Below are 12,538 nucleotides of genomic sequence, written 5' to 3' on the forward strand. Positions count from 1 at the left end.
CTGACAGCTGCACACTGATTAGCAGCAACATGGTTGTCTCTGCTAGTCACGGCCTGAGCAGAGTAGCCTAATGAGTGAGTGAATTACAGGGAGGCGTATACAACGTAAGGCTGTGATTTAAACATTTAGTGTTGCATGGTACTCGCGGTGCCAAAACGTCACGGTTCCTACACAACAGTACTACCGTGGATTACTAAACTACCGCTGAACACGGTGCCAGTTTCCACTGTGTAGCGGGCTGCCGCTACTCCTCCCGGCTCCTGTTCTCTACAGCTGTTCTAATGTTGTAATGTTGTTGTTGTGAATGTACGGCAGGCTGTAGCCAACAAGTATAGCGCAATTCATTATTTATGGGAAACGTTTCAAGAGGAACAGGCTTACCTCGAAGCAGCACAGCACAAGGGAGAAGTGGGTGTAATGCGGAAGACGTAGCCAGGTCAAACCAACCAATAGAAACTCTTCTCTCATCCACCAGCGTAGGCCCCGCCCATCAAGTGCAGTTGAATTCGCAAGCAAAACTTTAGAACTTGCAAGCAAAGAGGACTGATTTGCAAACAAAACTTTATAACTCCCAAGCAAAGAGGACTGATTTGCAAACAAAACTTTATAACTCGCAAGCAAAGAGGACTGATTTATAAGCAAAATGGTCGTATGTTTTTACATACAAACATTAGTTTTGATTGAAGTTGAAGAAATATGTTCTCTCATATTTTTTTTCAATTGCAATCTGTTCTGTTTCGATCTCAAAAATTTTTTTTTTATTGCCACTTACTCTTTTTTGCTCTCAAATCTCTTTTTTGGTTTCAAATCTATTCTATTTGATTGAATAATAAAGGAACACAATTTTCTCCATATATGGGCTGTCTACTTTGGATTAACCATTCGTTCCGCCAAGCAGAGGTAAAATCTGAAATGTTTTTTTTTTTCCCATAGGTCAAGAAGCACACCAGTATGAAGGACAGGGGTTATGGGCATAATCAACAATCACAACTGAGATACTAAGGTTCATCTTTCTTAGTGTCTTCAGGGAGGTGATGGTTTCTTTACAGACATCGTCTTAAATTGACCTTTTAAACACAACAACAGCATTTTGGGAAATGTGCTTGTTTGCTGTTTTCTGCTCCTTTCAATGTGAGTCATCTAGAAATCATCCCCCTGATCCTGCAGGTCAAACATGACTTGGCTTTGATCAACAAGAATTATAACTGACATTTAAGATGGTTAACAAGAGAAAGAAGGACAGAGGGACGTCAGAAAGATAAATAAACCTCTGTGCTTTCTTTGCAATATTATTCTTTCTTCTATTCTTTCATTACACAGTACACTAAAATGAACAGATCCAACGCGAGATTTAGGCAATGCAGTAACAGAATCTTGATTCACATGTTATCAGCACTGCCTAGTTTGACAATTTGATCAGAGTTTCATGCATTACACTGGACAGACTCACGGGTGGGCCTTTTCCACCAACAGTGAACTGGCTTTGTTCCAGTTCAAGCACCTAGTTTTGAACCGTTCGGAGCGCTTTGACCAAAACTAAATTGGTTCAGATCATGAACCAAAAAATATTAGATGTGTCATATTCTACACGTCATTGTGCATTGTGCAGCTGCTTCAAGTTTAGTTCAAGAACCAGAGCTAAAAACTAGCAGGCCCCTTTTCCCTTTTTTTGGTGATAAAGGTTCAAAAATATGTGCATCAACCAGCATGGCGCCAGCTCCCTGTTGGTGGAGTCTACAAGAATGACTTGTCAATCATTAGATAGCCACGTCCTAAAGTATACCCTTCTTTATCATCTATTTTAAACTAAATGGGACCATAAGTTACAAAATAATCAACATACTGTATGGAAGAAGACCTGAAACTATCAGGAAACTGTTTACTGAGTTAATAAATCAAGTGAAAAGTAGGTTCATTTCTCTATAAGGCTCAATATCATATAAATAATAATAATAATAATAATAATAATAAACATATAGAAAGGCCCTCCGTAATGCCAGAGGAGCCTATTACTCAACACTAATAGAAGAAAATAAGAACAACCCTAGGGTCCTCTTCAGCACTGTAGCCAGGCTGACAGAGAGTCACAGCTATTGAGCCACATATTCCCATAAACTTAAGTAGCAATGACTTCATGAGCTTTTTTTATAATGAAATTATTACTATTAGAGAGAAAATTTGTCACCAAATGCCCTAAACAGGTATCACTGGCTCTCCAAGTTTAGAAACTTTAACTAATGTAAACTCAGATATATATTTAGAATGTTTTTCTGCTATCAATCTTTATCAGTTAACTTCAATAATTTCTTCATTGAAGCCATCAACCTGTCTGTTAGACCCGATCCCAACTAGGCTGCTTAAAGAAGTCGTACCCTTAATTGGCACTTCTTTACTGGATATGATCAATCTTTCTTTATTGTCAGGATAGGTATACAGTCCTTTAAAGTAGCTGTAATTAAACCCCTTCTTAAAAAGCCCACTCTTGACCCAGGGGTTTTAGCCAACTATAGACCGATTTCTAACCTCCCCTTCCTCTCTAAGATTCTGGAGAAAGTAGTCGCCAAACAGTTGTGTGACTTTCTACATAACAATAGTTTATTTGAGGATTTTCAGTCAGGATTTAGAGTTCATCATAGCACAGAGACAGCTCAGGTTAAATTTAATAATGATCTTCTGATTGCTTCCAACAATGGACTTGTTTCTGTACTTGTATTATTAGATCTTAGTGCTGCATTTGACACCATTGACCATAATATTCTTTTACAGAGGCTTGAGCATCAAATTGGCATTAAAGGAACCACACTAAGCTGGTTTAAGTCATATTTATCAGATCGTTCTCAGTTTGTACATGTTAACGATGAATCTTAATAAATACTACAGTTAGTCATGGAGTTCCACAAGATTCTGTACTTGGACCAATATTATTTACTTTATATATGCTCCCTTTAGGCAACATTATTAGGAATCACTCCATTAACTTTCATTGCTATGCAGATGATAAGCAGTTATATCTATCAATCAAGCCCGATGAAATTAATCAATTATCTAAATTACAAACATGTCTTAAGGACATAAAATCCTGGATGAGCTGCAATTTTCTGATGTTAAACTCTGTAAAACTGAAATTCTTGTACTTGGCCCCAAAAACCTTAGAGACTAGATACAGTTACTCTAGATGGCATTACCTTGGCCTCAAGCACCACTGTCAGGAATCTTGGAGTTATCTTTGATCAGGACATGTCATTTAATTCCCACATAAAGCAAACCTCCAGGACTGCCTTCTTTCATTTACGTAATATTACAAAAATTAGACACATACTATCACAGACAGATGCAGAAAAACTAATCCATGCATTTGTTACTTCTAGGCTGGATTACTGCAACTCTTTATTATCAGGCTGACCCAATAAGTCCATTAAGATGCTCCAATTAATTCAAAACGCTGCAGCACGAGTACTGACAGGAACTAGAAAAAGAGATCACATCTCTCCTGTACTAGCTTCTCTGCATTGGCTCCCTGTAAAATGTAGAATAGAATTTAAAATCCTCCTCCTCACCTACAAAGCTCTTCAAGGTCAGGCCCCTTCATATCTTAAAGAGCTCATAGCACCCTATTACCCCACTAGAACACTACGTTCTCTGAATGCTGGGCTACTTGTGGTTCCTATACTCTCAAAAAGTAGAACAGGAGCCAGAGCCTTCAGTTACCAAGCTCCTCTCCTGTGGAATCAGCTTCCAGTTGTGGTTCGGGAGGCAGACACCCTCTCCACATTTAAGAGTAGGCTTAAGACGTTCCTCTTTGATAAAGCTTATAGTTAGGGCTGGATCAGGTGAGTCCTGAACCATCCCTTAGTTATGCTGCTATAGGCCTAGACTATTGGGGGATTTCCCATGGTGCACTGAGCTCCTCTCTTCGGGTCTCTCTCTTTCTGCACTCATTGATGTCCCATTAATGCATGTTACTAACTTTACTTTCTACCCCGGAGTTCTTTTGCTTTCTTGTCTCGCAGGTTCTCATGGATCCTGGTGGAGCCTCCTGCCATGGTCCTGCTTGACTGCCATTGCCACCCACCTAGAGCCGAAGGATCTGTCCTAGGTTTCTGCCTTTTAACAGGCAGTTTTTCCTTGCCCCCATCGCCAAGTGCTTGCTCATGGTGGTACTGTTGGGTCTCTGTAAATAATGTTATATCAAACTTGTGTTTTGGAACCCATGGAGTTGCCCCCTGCTGGCCATTAGAATGAATGCAGGTTTAAGACACTTTTCCATTTTTAAAATCTGGACCGGTGACGCTCTTCTGTCAATCATCGTACAAAATTAATTAATTTTATATTAAATATGAATAATATTAAATAAACGGTTGTGATTGGCCCAACCAGATCCAGGATAGGCGGAATTCAGTTTGAATGAAAGAGTGGCCAGATGCATCTACCGAACAAATGCAGATTCATCTGGTTAAAAGGCAACAGCTAGGCTAGCTCTGCAAAAATTGACAAAAAAATTACTTACAAGCTGTCGGCTTTGACTAGCTTGCAAATTAACAATGTGCAATGTGTAAAATAGACTGCTTTGGAGTTGTTTATGAGTGTAATTTTCAGCTTTGGACTATGCTAAGCTAATATCCAGGACATATCCCTGTACTGGAGACAGAGATGAAACTGATATTAATCTTTCTAGCTAAGACAGCAAATAAGCATATTTCCCAAATGTTGGTGTTCCTATAGAAGATTAGAGTCACAGATACAGTAGGTTCAGTGGAAGTTTTGTATAAACAAAAATAAAGCAATCTTGTTCTGACCCAGTTTTGGATACAATGTTTCAGAGGTCTGCAAAATATCTATGATGCCTACTAAAGAAAACCTGGACCATGCAACAGGAAAAAACACTGAACTGCCACAAAGGGCAGTCCCATCCTGTCTTGTTTATTGGCCTTTGTGTTTTCAAACAGCAGCTAATGAGAAGCAGCAAAAGCCAATAGACAAGGAAAAGAGGAGTGAGCATGGAAATCATCAGAGAGCGAGGAAGAGGAAGGCAGAAAAAGAGGGAAAAGAAGGAGCATCACTTCAGCTACCAGGCAGGCCAAAGTGGTAGACAGAGGCAGTAGTCAGCTGAAAAAGAAGCTGAGGCATGGTGGACGAAGAATTGAATGCATTTTTACTTACTGTACATTTGCTACTAAAATAGGCAGAAGATAAGGCAAGATGGACATAGCATTTGTCACTTAAAACCACTTTCATGCCATTAAGTACATTATGAAAGATGATTAGAGAGGCACCTGTGGCTGTGAAGAAACATTTAGAAGTTAGACTTTGATTTGAAATTCATAATTTAAATTCATAAATGCAAAAACATATATTACTGTATAGCTACTTCATTCTAAGGATTCCCATTGACATTTCCGGAAACTAGCGTTATCAACATTGGCTTATAGAAGTCAACCCCATCCCCAACTCTGGTCCCAATGGGAACCATTGTTGTAAATGTGCTAACATCAGGTTTTCCAATAGCTTAGTGAAAACGTTGAATTTTTCTAAAAATGCTGGCCACAAAAACTGAAACAATTTACAAGAAAACAAACTGTTGTTTATGTTGACCTGAAGTTAGCAGATGTGTTTTCTTACTGGAAATGTGATTGTGACAGGTAGACTGCTGGAATCTATAAAAGATACCAAATCTTTTAATGTTCAGAGTATCGGACTGTACCCGCCTACTTAACAACTGTTTTTGATTGTCTATTCCATAAGCTTTCAAACAACAACCACAAAATATAACACAATTCTGCAAGCTCTACCCCACTGAGTTCAGAAATCCTCTCAACACTGCATTTAGCGTCTCTCACATCTGAATCCTTGTGTAACAGAAAACTCTCACAGTTACTCTAACTGACTCAGCAGGTTAGGAGTTGTTATATTAACAACCATACAAAATAAAATACCCATGCTGTGTGTAGCTACAACAGTAGTAACACAAAGGAGAATTGATAAAGCAGTAACCTACCTTCCAGTTTGGCATACTCTGACAGGCGTTGGTAGTTCACCAGAGCTGCCTGCTCCAGACACTTACGGATCACAGCCTTGACTTCCTCTTGCGGAACCGGAGTGACAATATCTTTCATAAGAACCTAAAAAGGATAGACACAGCACCAGTATTTTCAGTGAAACCATGTAAGACAAATGAGGAGAAATGTCAACATGTTGTCTCTCGCTGATAGAACATAAATATGGATCAATGCCAACATGTGTAATGTCTTATTGTCAACTGAGCTAGTAGAAAAGTAAATGGTGTTTAAATGTTACAAATAAACTATCTGCTATCTAAATAGTGCTACCTTATATACAAGTCCAGCATTAAACATGACTTACCCTTTCAAGCAAGGACAGAGTTGCTTTCAACGCTCCCTCGGGCCGTCCAAATGGAAAGCAGTACCTGTGGAAGCAACAGATTGGATTTTCATTTGAACCCTTAGCAGTCCGGTTTGGCATGGCATAACATGGTTGTTATATATGGTTCCTACCTGAAGTGTGTAATCTGGTTTTCCAGAAGGACCCGTAGCCTCTCCTTGATCTCCTCAAAGCGCTCCTTCTCCTCCACAATCACCGTGCCAATACCGTCAGGCCTGAAAGACAACAGCATTTACAACCAATGAAAGGTTTTGCTCTCCAGGCAGCCTTTGCTTCCGTGCTGGGGTTAGGATTGGTTCAGGTCCAGGACCTTTGTTTATCCTTTCAGAAAGCAAGTCCTGTGGAAGTATTAAGCACTTATCTTAGGGTGTTTTCACATTGGCAGTTTTGTCTAAATCTGGGAATGGTTCTCCTAAAAAATTTGTGATATTCTGTGGTGATACTTTTCCTGGACTTGATGGAGAAATTTGGGCCTGATTCCACATGTATGAAATACACTTAGATGGGTTCCATAGAAGGGGCGGCTGTGGCTCAGAGGCAAAGCAGTTTGTCGACTAATGGGAAGGTTGTTGGTTGGAACCCCGGCTCCTCCTGCCACATGTCGGAGTATTCTTGAGCAAGATCCTGAACCCCAAATTACTCCCGGTGCTGTGCATCGGAGTGTGAATGTGTATGAATGCATTAGTTTCCGTTCGATGGGCTTCGCCATCACTGAGTGAATGTGTGTGAAAGGGTGAATGTGGCATGTAATGTAAAAGTGCTTTGAGTGGTCCATTTAACATTTACCAATCAAGATATGGGAGCATATTCTACATTCTTGACGCCATGGATCGCTGTTGGAAAACTATAACATACCTCTCTGATGTTTCACTGGAGAAGAATATTTATACTCCAAAGAGGAATGCACAATACTTAATGTTGCTCTCAATTTCTCCTGTGAATGTCAAAATTACAGTCAATCTCATTCTCTGGCAACAATAGTAAAAGTTAACCTTTAGAGGCAACTGGGCTCACAAGATCACGTGAGAATCCATTTTGCCAGCCTTCAAGCTATGCACTTGTGTCCATCCACAGTAGTTCGGACCAATCAGCGTCAATCAAAGGAACTACTAGCAGCTACAGCATGAGCTATGGCCGTGGTTTAATGCTAGGTATGCTATGGTGGCTGCTAAAGAGGTTAGCGTAGATACTGCTAGCATCAGTTCTATCAGAACTGAAGAGTATTTCTTCATTGAAAGAAGAGCAAAGAACCACACTGAAGGATTTTCTCCATGGAAAAGAAGTTCTCTCTTCTCCCGACTGACTTCAGTAAAAGTTTGACTATGTTATATGATTCGCTGATCTGATTGGTTGAAATTTGTTCTGTTCTGACACAATCTTCAGCAGGACTGGTAAATTGAGAGCTTCACTCTTTGTAAAGACACAACACCAATCTGCGTAACTCTTAATGATAAGTCAGAGGTGCTGACTTATCGTTAATGATGATTAACGTCTATTAACAGACACACACACACTGTTTATTCTCTGTAAATTAAAAGTAATTTATTTGAATGACTCCTGCCAGATTTCATGATGAAAAGCTATAGTTAACAATACATCTGCTATGGTCAGCTAACACTTAAATGCATGTATTTAAGACACCCTCTTGTATCATATAGTTCTTATTATTTCAACACAGCAATTACAGCTTTACAAGCAGGTGTGTGTGTGTGTGTGTGTGTGTGTGTGTGTGTGTGTGTGTGTGTGTGTCCGATGTGTTTATCGTTTGTGACATGGTTGGGTCTGGGTGGAGTGTGAGCAGAGTGCATGTGACAGAAGAGGCGCTGGACTGGTGGCCATGACAGCATGATGAGAAGCAGGAGACATGACACTCTCCCTCCCCCCCTCCTCTTTTGACATGTCATTTCAGCAGACAGTGAGAAACTGTCTGTGTGTGTGGTTGCAGTGGGGGCGCGGGTATACTTGCTCTATGAGTGCTTCGTTACATTTCAAGGGGTACCAATTGGCCTAGCATCAGCGATCACCGACCTCTGAACAGACTTTGAGTGTATCACAGCCACCTGTAGGCCTCTGCTGCTGGAAACCCTGAAGCTGCACTCTGCATGGAGCCAATATTACCACGGAATGATATTATCACAGTAATCATGAATATATACTTTATACTTTTAAAATGGCACTAAAACATACTGGAATCGCTTTACCTTACATTAGAAATACTTATATTTGTTGCAGCACAGTTAGACATCTCCCTGTTCTTTATTTTGTAATCTATACTATTTACAGATATCCGGTTTCATTTTTTTGTTGACAATATAACGGAGAAGCTGAGCCTTCAGCCATGGTGACAGAATTAGGATTTTGGAATGACTGGCTCCCTGTTGTCCCAATTGTCACGATAATGGAATACACCACAATAAATGTGTTTTTTATCGTGATAATATCGTATATTATTCTATCCCTACAACAGACTTAATCAAATAAAAAGCAAACAAAAATAAAAATGTTTTGCATTTTCTGTAATATTTTGTTTCAGCTAAATGCACGTAGCATGTGCATACATCCATAATTAGTTAGGAGCTAAAATGTGATGGTAAGATAGTTGGTGGAGGTACACTGAATGGTTCAAAAAGCCTTTTACACCAGATTAGATTAGTTATTGAATCCTAAACAGAACCAGTTCAACAACCAGTCAACAACAAATAATCTTCCTGTGAGGAGTAAACCTGCCTCCTGTGTGAACTGACTGTAGCTTAATAGGGTCTGCCTAAGATGCTGTATTTTAAAGTTGGCCTGAGCCTGATGTTTTATGAGGTAGTACGCACTGTAAAAAGTGTGAGGAACACTGGTTGAGAACTCCAGAGAGCAGGACCATAATGACTGATTTAGAATAAAAAATGTTAAGGTGATTTTTTTGTTCAATAATCATCTTTAGTTCCTTTTTGCTGTTTTTTTCTGTGCCCCTTTTTCTGTGGCTTCAGAAATAACATGAGTATATACAATCTTGACACAAAAATGGGAGAGGAGCTGTCATAAGACAAATTCACAGTAAAAAGCCATCTCACCTTTTATGTCGTGATAGAAAATGAAAGAGGAAAATTTCACACTAATTAAGTCCTGCAGGGCTCTTTCTCTCTCTCTTTTTTTTCTTCTTCCAGCCGCGCGTTGTTTCTTGGCAGCTTCCTCATGTTTGCTTGACCTTGTGACCTCGCAGCTTCAATGACGACAACAAGCAAATGAGCCATCAGTGACAGACAGACGGCGAGCCAGCAACACTTTCACATCTCCTTGTGTATGCAGCGGACAGCCTCATCAAGTCCTTTAGGTACATTACCATCAGACATGTCCGCTTTAAAAGCAAATCAGGTTCAAGATCCAAAAATGCAGCTGTTACTGGAATCATGTGTAGCGTACTGCTCTCCTTAAGTAGTCATCTTCAAAATATATTCTGGTACACTTCATTTCCAGAATCAGTCTAGCGCTGAAATGGTCAATCAGCTATTTGATCAGGTCATTTTCTCAGCAAAAACTGCAAAAATTCTCTGGTTCCAGTCTCTCAAAGACAAATAATTCCTGTCTGCTATGGCATTAAACTGAATATCTATAAAACAAGACATTTGAATATTAGTTATGAGAACTCTTTTTAATGAGCCAGATCATTTGGCTCAGCTCAGCAATAAGAGCCCCAATGGCTCTTCATTCCGTACGTCTGGCTTTTGTAATTTAGACAAATTTAGCTATATTTTGACCTATGATTGGTATTGGTATACATACGTAACATAAATTATACAATCTATTAAGCCTTATCATTTCCAGAATACCATCATTTTACATTATCATTAATACAAAAACCTTAAATAATGTAAAAACATCAAAGTTTAAACACGTATTGAACATTCTGGCAACTGGCAAGCATACAAAACTTTTACCATGCTTGGGTCTTAATGTTACTACAAAGTGACAAACTTCTGGATTTTATTTAACAAATATGTCACAGGATCAACCTATTGTTGTCATATATTCAGTTATTTGAAAAAAATAAATAAATAAGTTGCCGGCTCTCTCATCATTCACTTACAGGAGCCGACTCGTTCACTAACAACACATCACTGGTGAATATGTCAAGTTGGACTCTGGCAGCCTGTGATGGACAGGTTGTCTGACCTTTTATTGAACATCATTAAAATCAACAAAATAACTGTCATATGGGTTGATAAATTTAAGAGTAAATAAAAAAAATAAGGAAACAAATAGACTTAAAACTGCCGCATCACATGCTGGCGTAACACATGTGGACCACAACATGAATGAATTTCACGTAAATCCCATCAAAATCGCCACGCAGCGCTTACTTCCTGTTGCCAGTAGGGGGCACAATGAGTATATCTGAATATTGGCATGTAGACGTGTTCAGGGCGGGACTCCTATCAAATATATGAAGTTTTGTGTAGATTGGATAAAATACACTAAAAATACAACTTCTTTTTTGATTGAGATACATGGAATTAACCACCTCAGGACATACTGAAAAGTCAACAGATTCATAACACATCATCAAAATCTTAAGCATCTTCTGACCAAATAAAGCTGATCTGATCTACCTGTAAGGAGGAGCAGACCTGAGTATAAAACATATCTCTTCCTGTTGCCAGTAGGGGCGCTATCACTACAAAAATTACCACTCAATTCAAAATGGCCGACTTGACACGCCCATTGCCGAAAAGTCACAAATAGCACAACTTTTAATCGTCAATTTGAAGTAGATCCGATAAATTCCTCAAGAGTAGGACGTTCAAATACAACGCGAAAAAATAGCCGAAAATGAAATGAAAATTGAATGAAATTAAGAATGGCCGACTTCCTGTTGGGTTTGGGTTATGGGTCCAAGAGGCTTTTTTGCTTGTCTGATGATGATGATACACATGCATACCAATTTTCGTACATGTCGGTCATTTGTGTCTTGGAGGCTGATTCGGGGGAGCGTGGCTTAGTCATTTTGTGGTGCCTGTGCATGGATCCAAAAGAATACATAAAATTTTCGCCACGCTTGAATTTTGGGCAAAGTTTCGTGAGTTTTCGAGCATGTTCAGGGCTCCAAAAATGCGATCATATTGGCAGAAAAATAATAATAGCCAATTCTAACAGATAAAATAGGTCCTTGCACTGGTCAGTGCTCTAAATATTGTAGCCAAAAAATATTTGAGCTGAAAAAAGTTGTTTATAACATTCAAATTGAGCTATAAACTGACTTATTGACTAATTATTGTGGATGTTCTATATACATATCCAAACCACACCTTATATCATAAACTGTCTTCAAACATACATATCACAACCACTGCACCTCAATGTGTTTGCACAACCCTGCCTGTATATGGAGAGTATACTGTGTATCAGTAGAAAATGTAAATATAGCAGCTAAGATGACATGATGGTTGGAAATTACTACTTTCACTAAAGTAATGACTGTCTTGGATACTTTTGCTCTTTAGATTGCCAAGGGAAATTTAAATCAAACTCCAAGAGTACATGACAAAATTGCACGTAGCAGCAGCTGTATAAGCTGTAACATGCTCCAGTTCCATTTTCAACATCAAATTTATTTATCTTCAAATAAAGAGCAGCTGATATTTTATTTGTTTATTTGAAAGCCATTTCCTCACAAACAGCCGATCTAAACGGAGTGGACATTTAGCTGGACAGAAGTCAAATCCTGACACTTTAGCAGGCGACCGGGCAACCGGGTCCAACTTGGTGCACCAACACCTCCAGGCCAGCAGGCTATTAGGAGGCAGGGGTGGGGGTGGGGTGTTTGTGTGTGTGTGTTTGTTTGGGGGGGGTCTTGATGAGGTGTGTGCACTGGGGCACACGCAGCAGCGTTGGCAGCGGAGACATTCGGCCCGTCACACATGACAACCTGTCAACCTGTCATGCCTTGACCTCCAGGCGCGACTGGCTGGACCGGCGGAGCAGGTCTTTGTTTGATGCATAGAGATGTGGATGTGTAGATATGTACGGCTCATTATTTTTGGATTTTGGTGAAGAGAAAATTCCACAATTAGATGTGAACTTACATGTGTGTATTTATTCTGATTATTAATAACAGACTGTGCTGAACTCCTCTGGCAGTTGGAATCTAGTT

At 39.5% G+C, this 12,538-nt stretch overlaps 1 protein-coding gene and 1 long non-coding RNA gene across 6 annotated transcripts in view; one reads left to right on the forward strand and one right to left on the reverse strand.

Moving 5' to 3' along the window:
• LOC127371816 (calcium-dependent secretion activator 1) overlaps positions 1–12,538 on the reverse strand; it is a 225,450-nt gene that overhangs the window by 80,298 nt on the left and 132,614 nt on the right. For all 5 annotated transcript variants that reach the window (XR_007886457.1, XM_051414931.1, XM_051414932.1 and 2 more), the window contains 3 exons: positions 6,513–6,614; positions 6,361–6,424; positions 5,996–6,119 (listed from right to left, as the gene is read on the reverse strand). Coding sequence is in view for 4 of the 5 variants with exons in the window: in XM_051414931.1 (XP_051270891.1) it covers positions 5,996–6,119; positions 6,361–6,424; positions 6,513–6,614 (290 nt within the window). In the remaining variant the exon portion in view is untranslated. The remainder of the gene's footprint in view (positions 1–5,995; positions 6,120–6,360; positions 6,425–6,512; positions 6,615–12,538) is intronic.
• Positions 1–12,538, forward strand: part of LOC127371886 (uncharacterized) — a 174,261-nt gene that overhangs the window by 31,663 nt on the left and 130,060 nt on the right. The window lies entirely within an intron of this gene.

The sequence above is a fragment of the Dicentrarchus labrax genome, unplaced genomic scaffold (genome assembly GCF_905237075.1).
Source record: "Dicentrarchus labrax unplaced genomic scaffold, dlabrax2021, whole genome shotgun sequence".
In the NCBI taxonomy this organism is placed as follows: Eukaryota; Metazoa; Chordata; class Actinopteri; family Moronidae; genus Dicentrarchus; species Dicentrarchus labrax.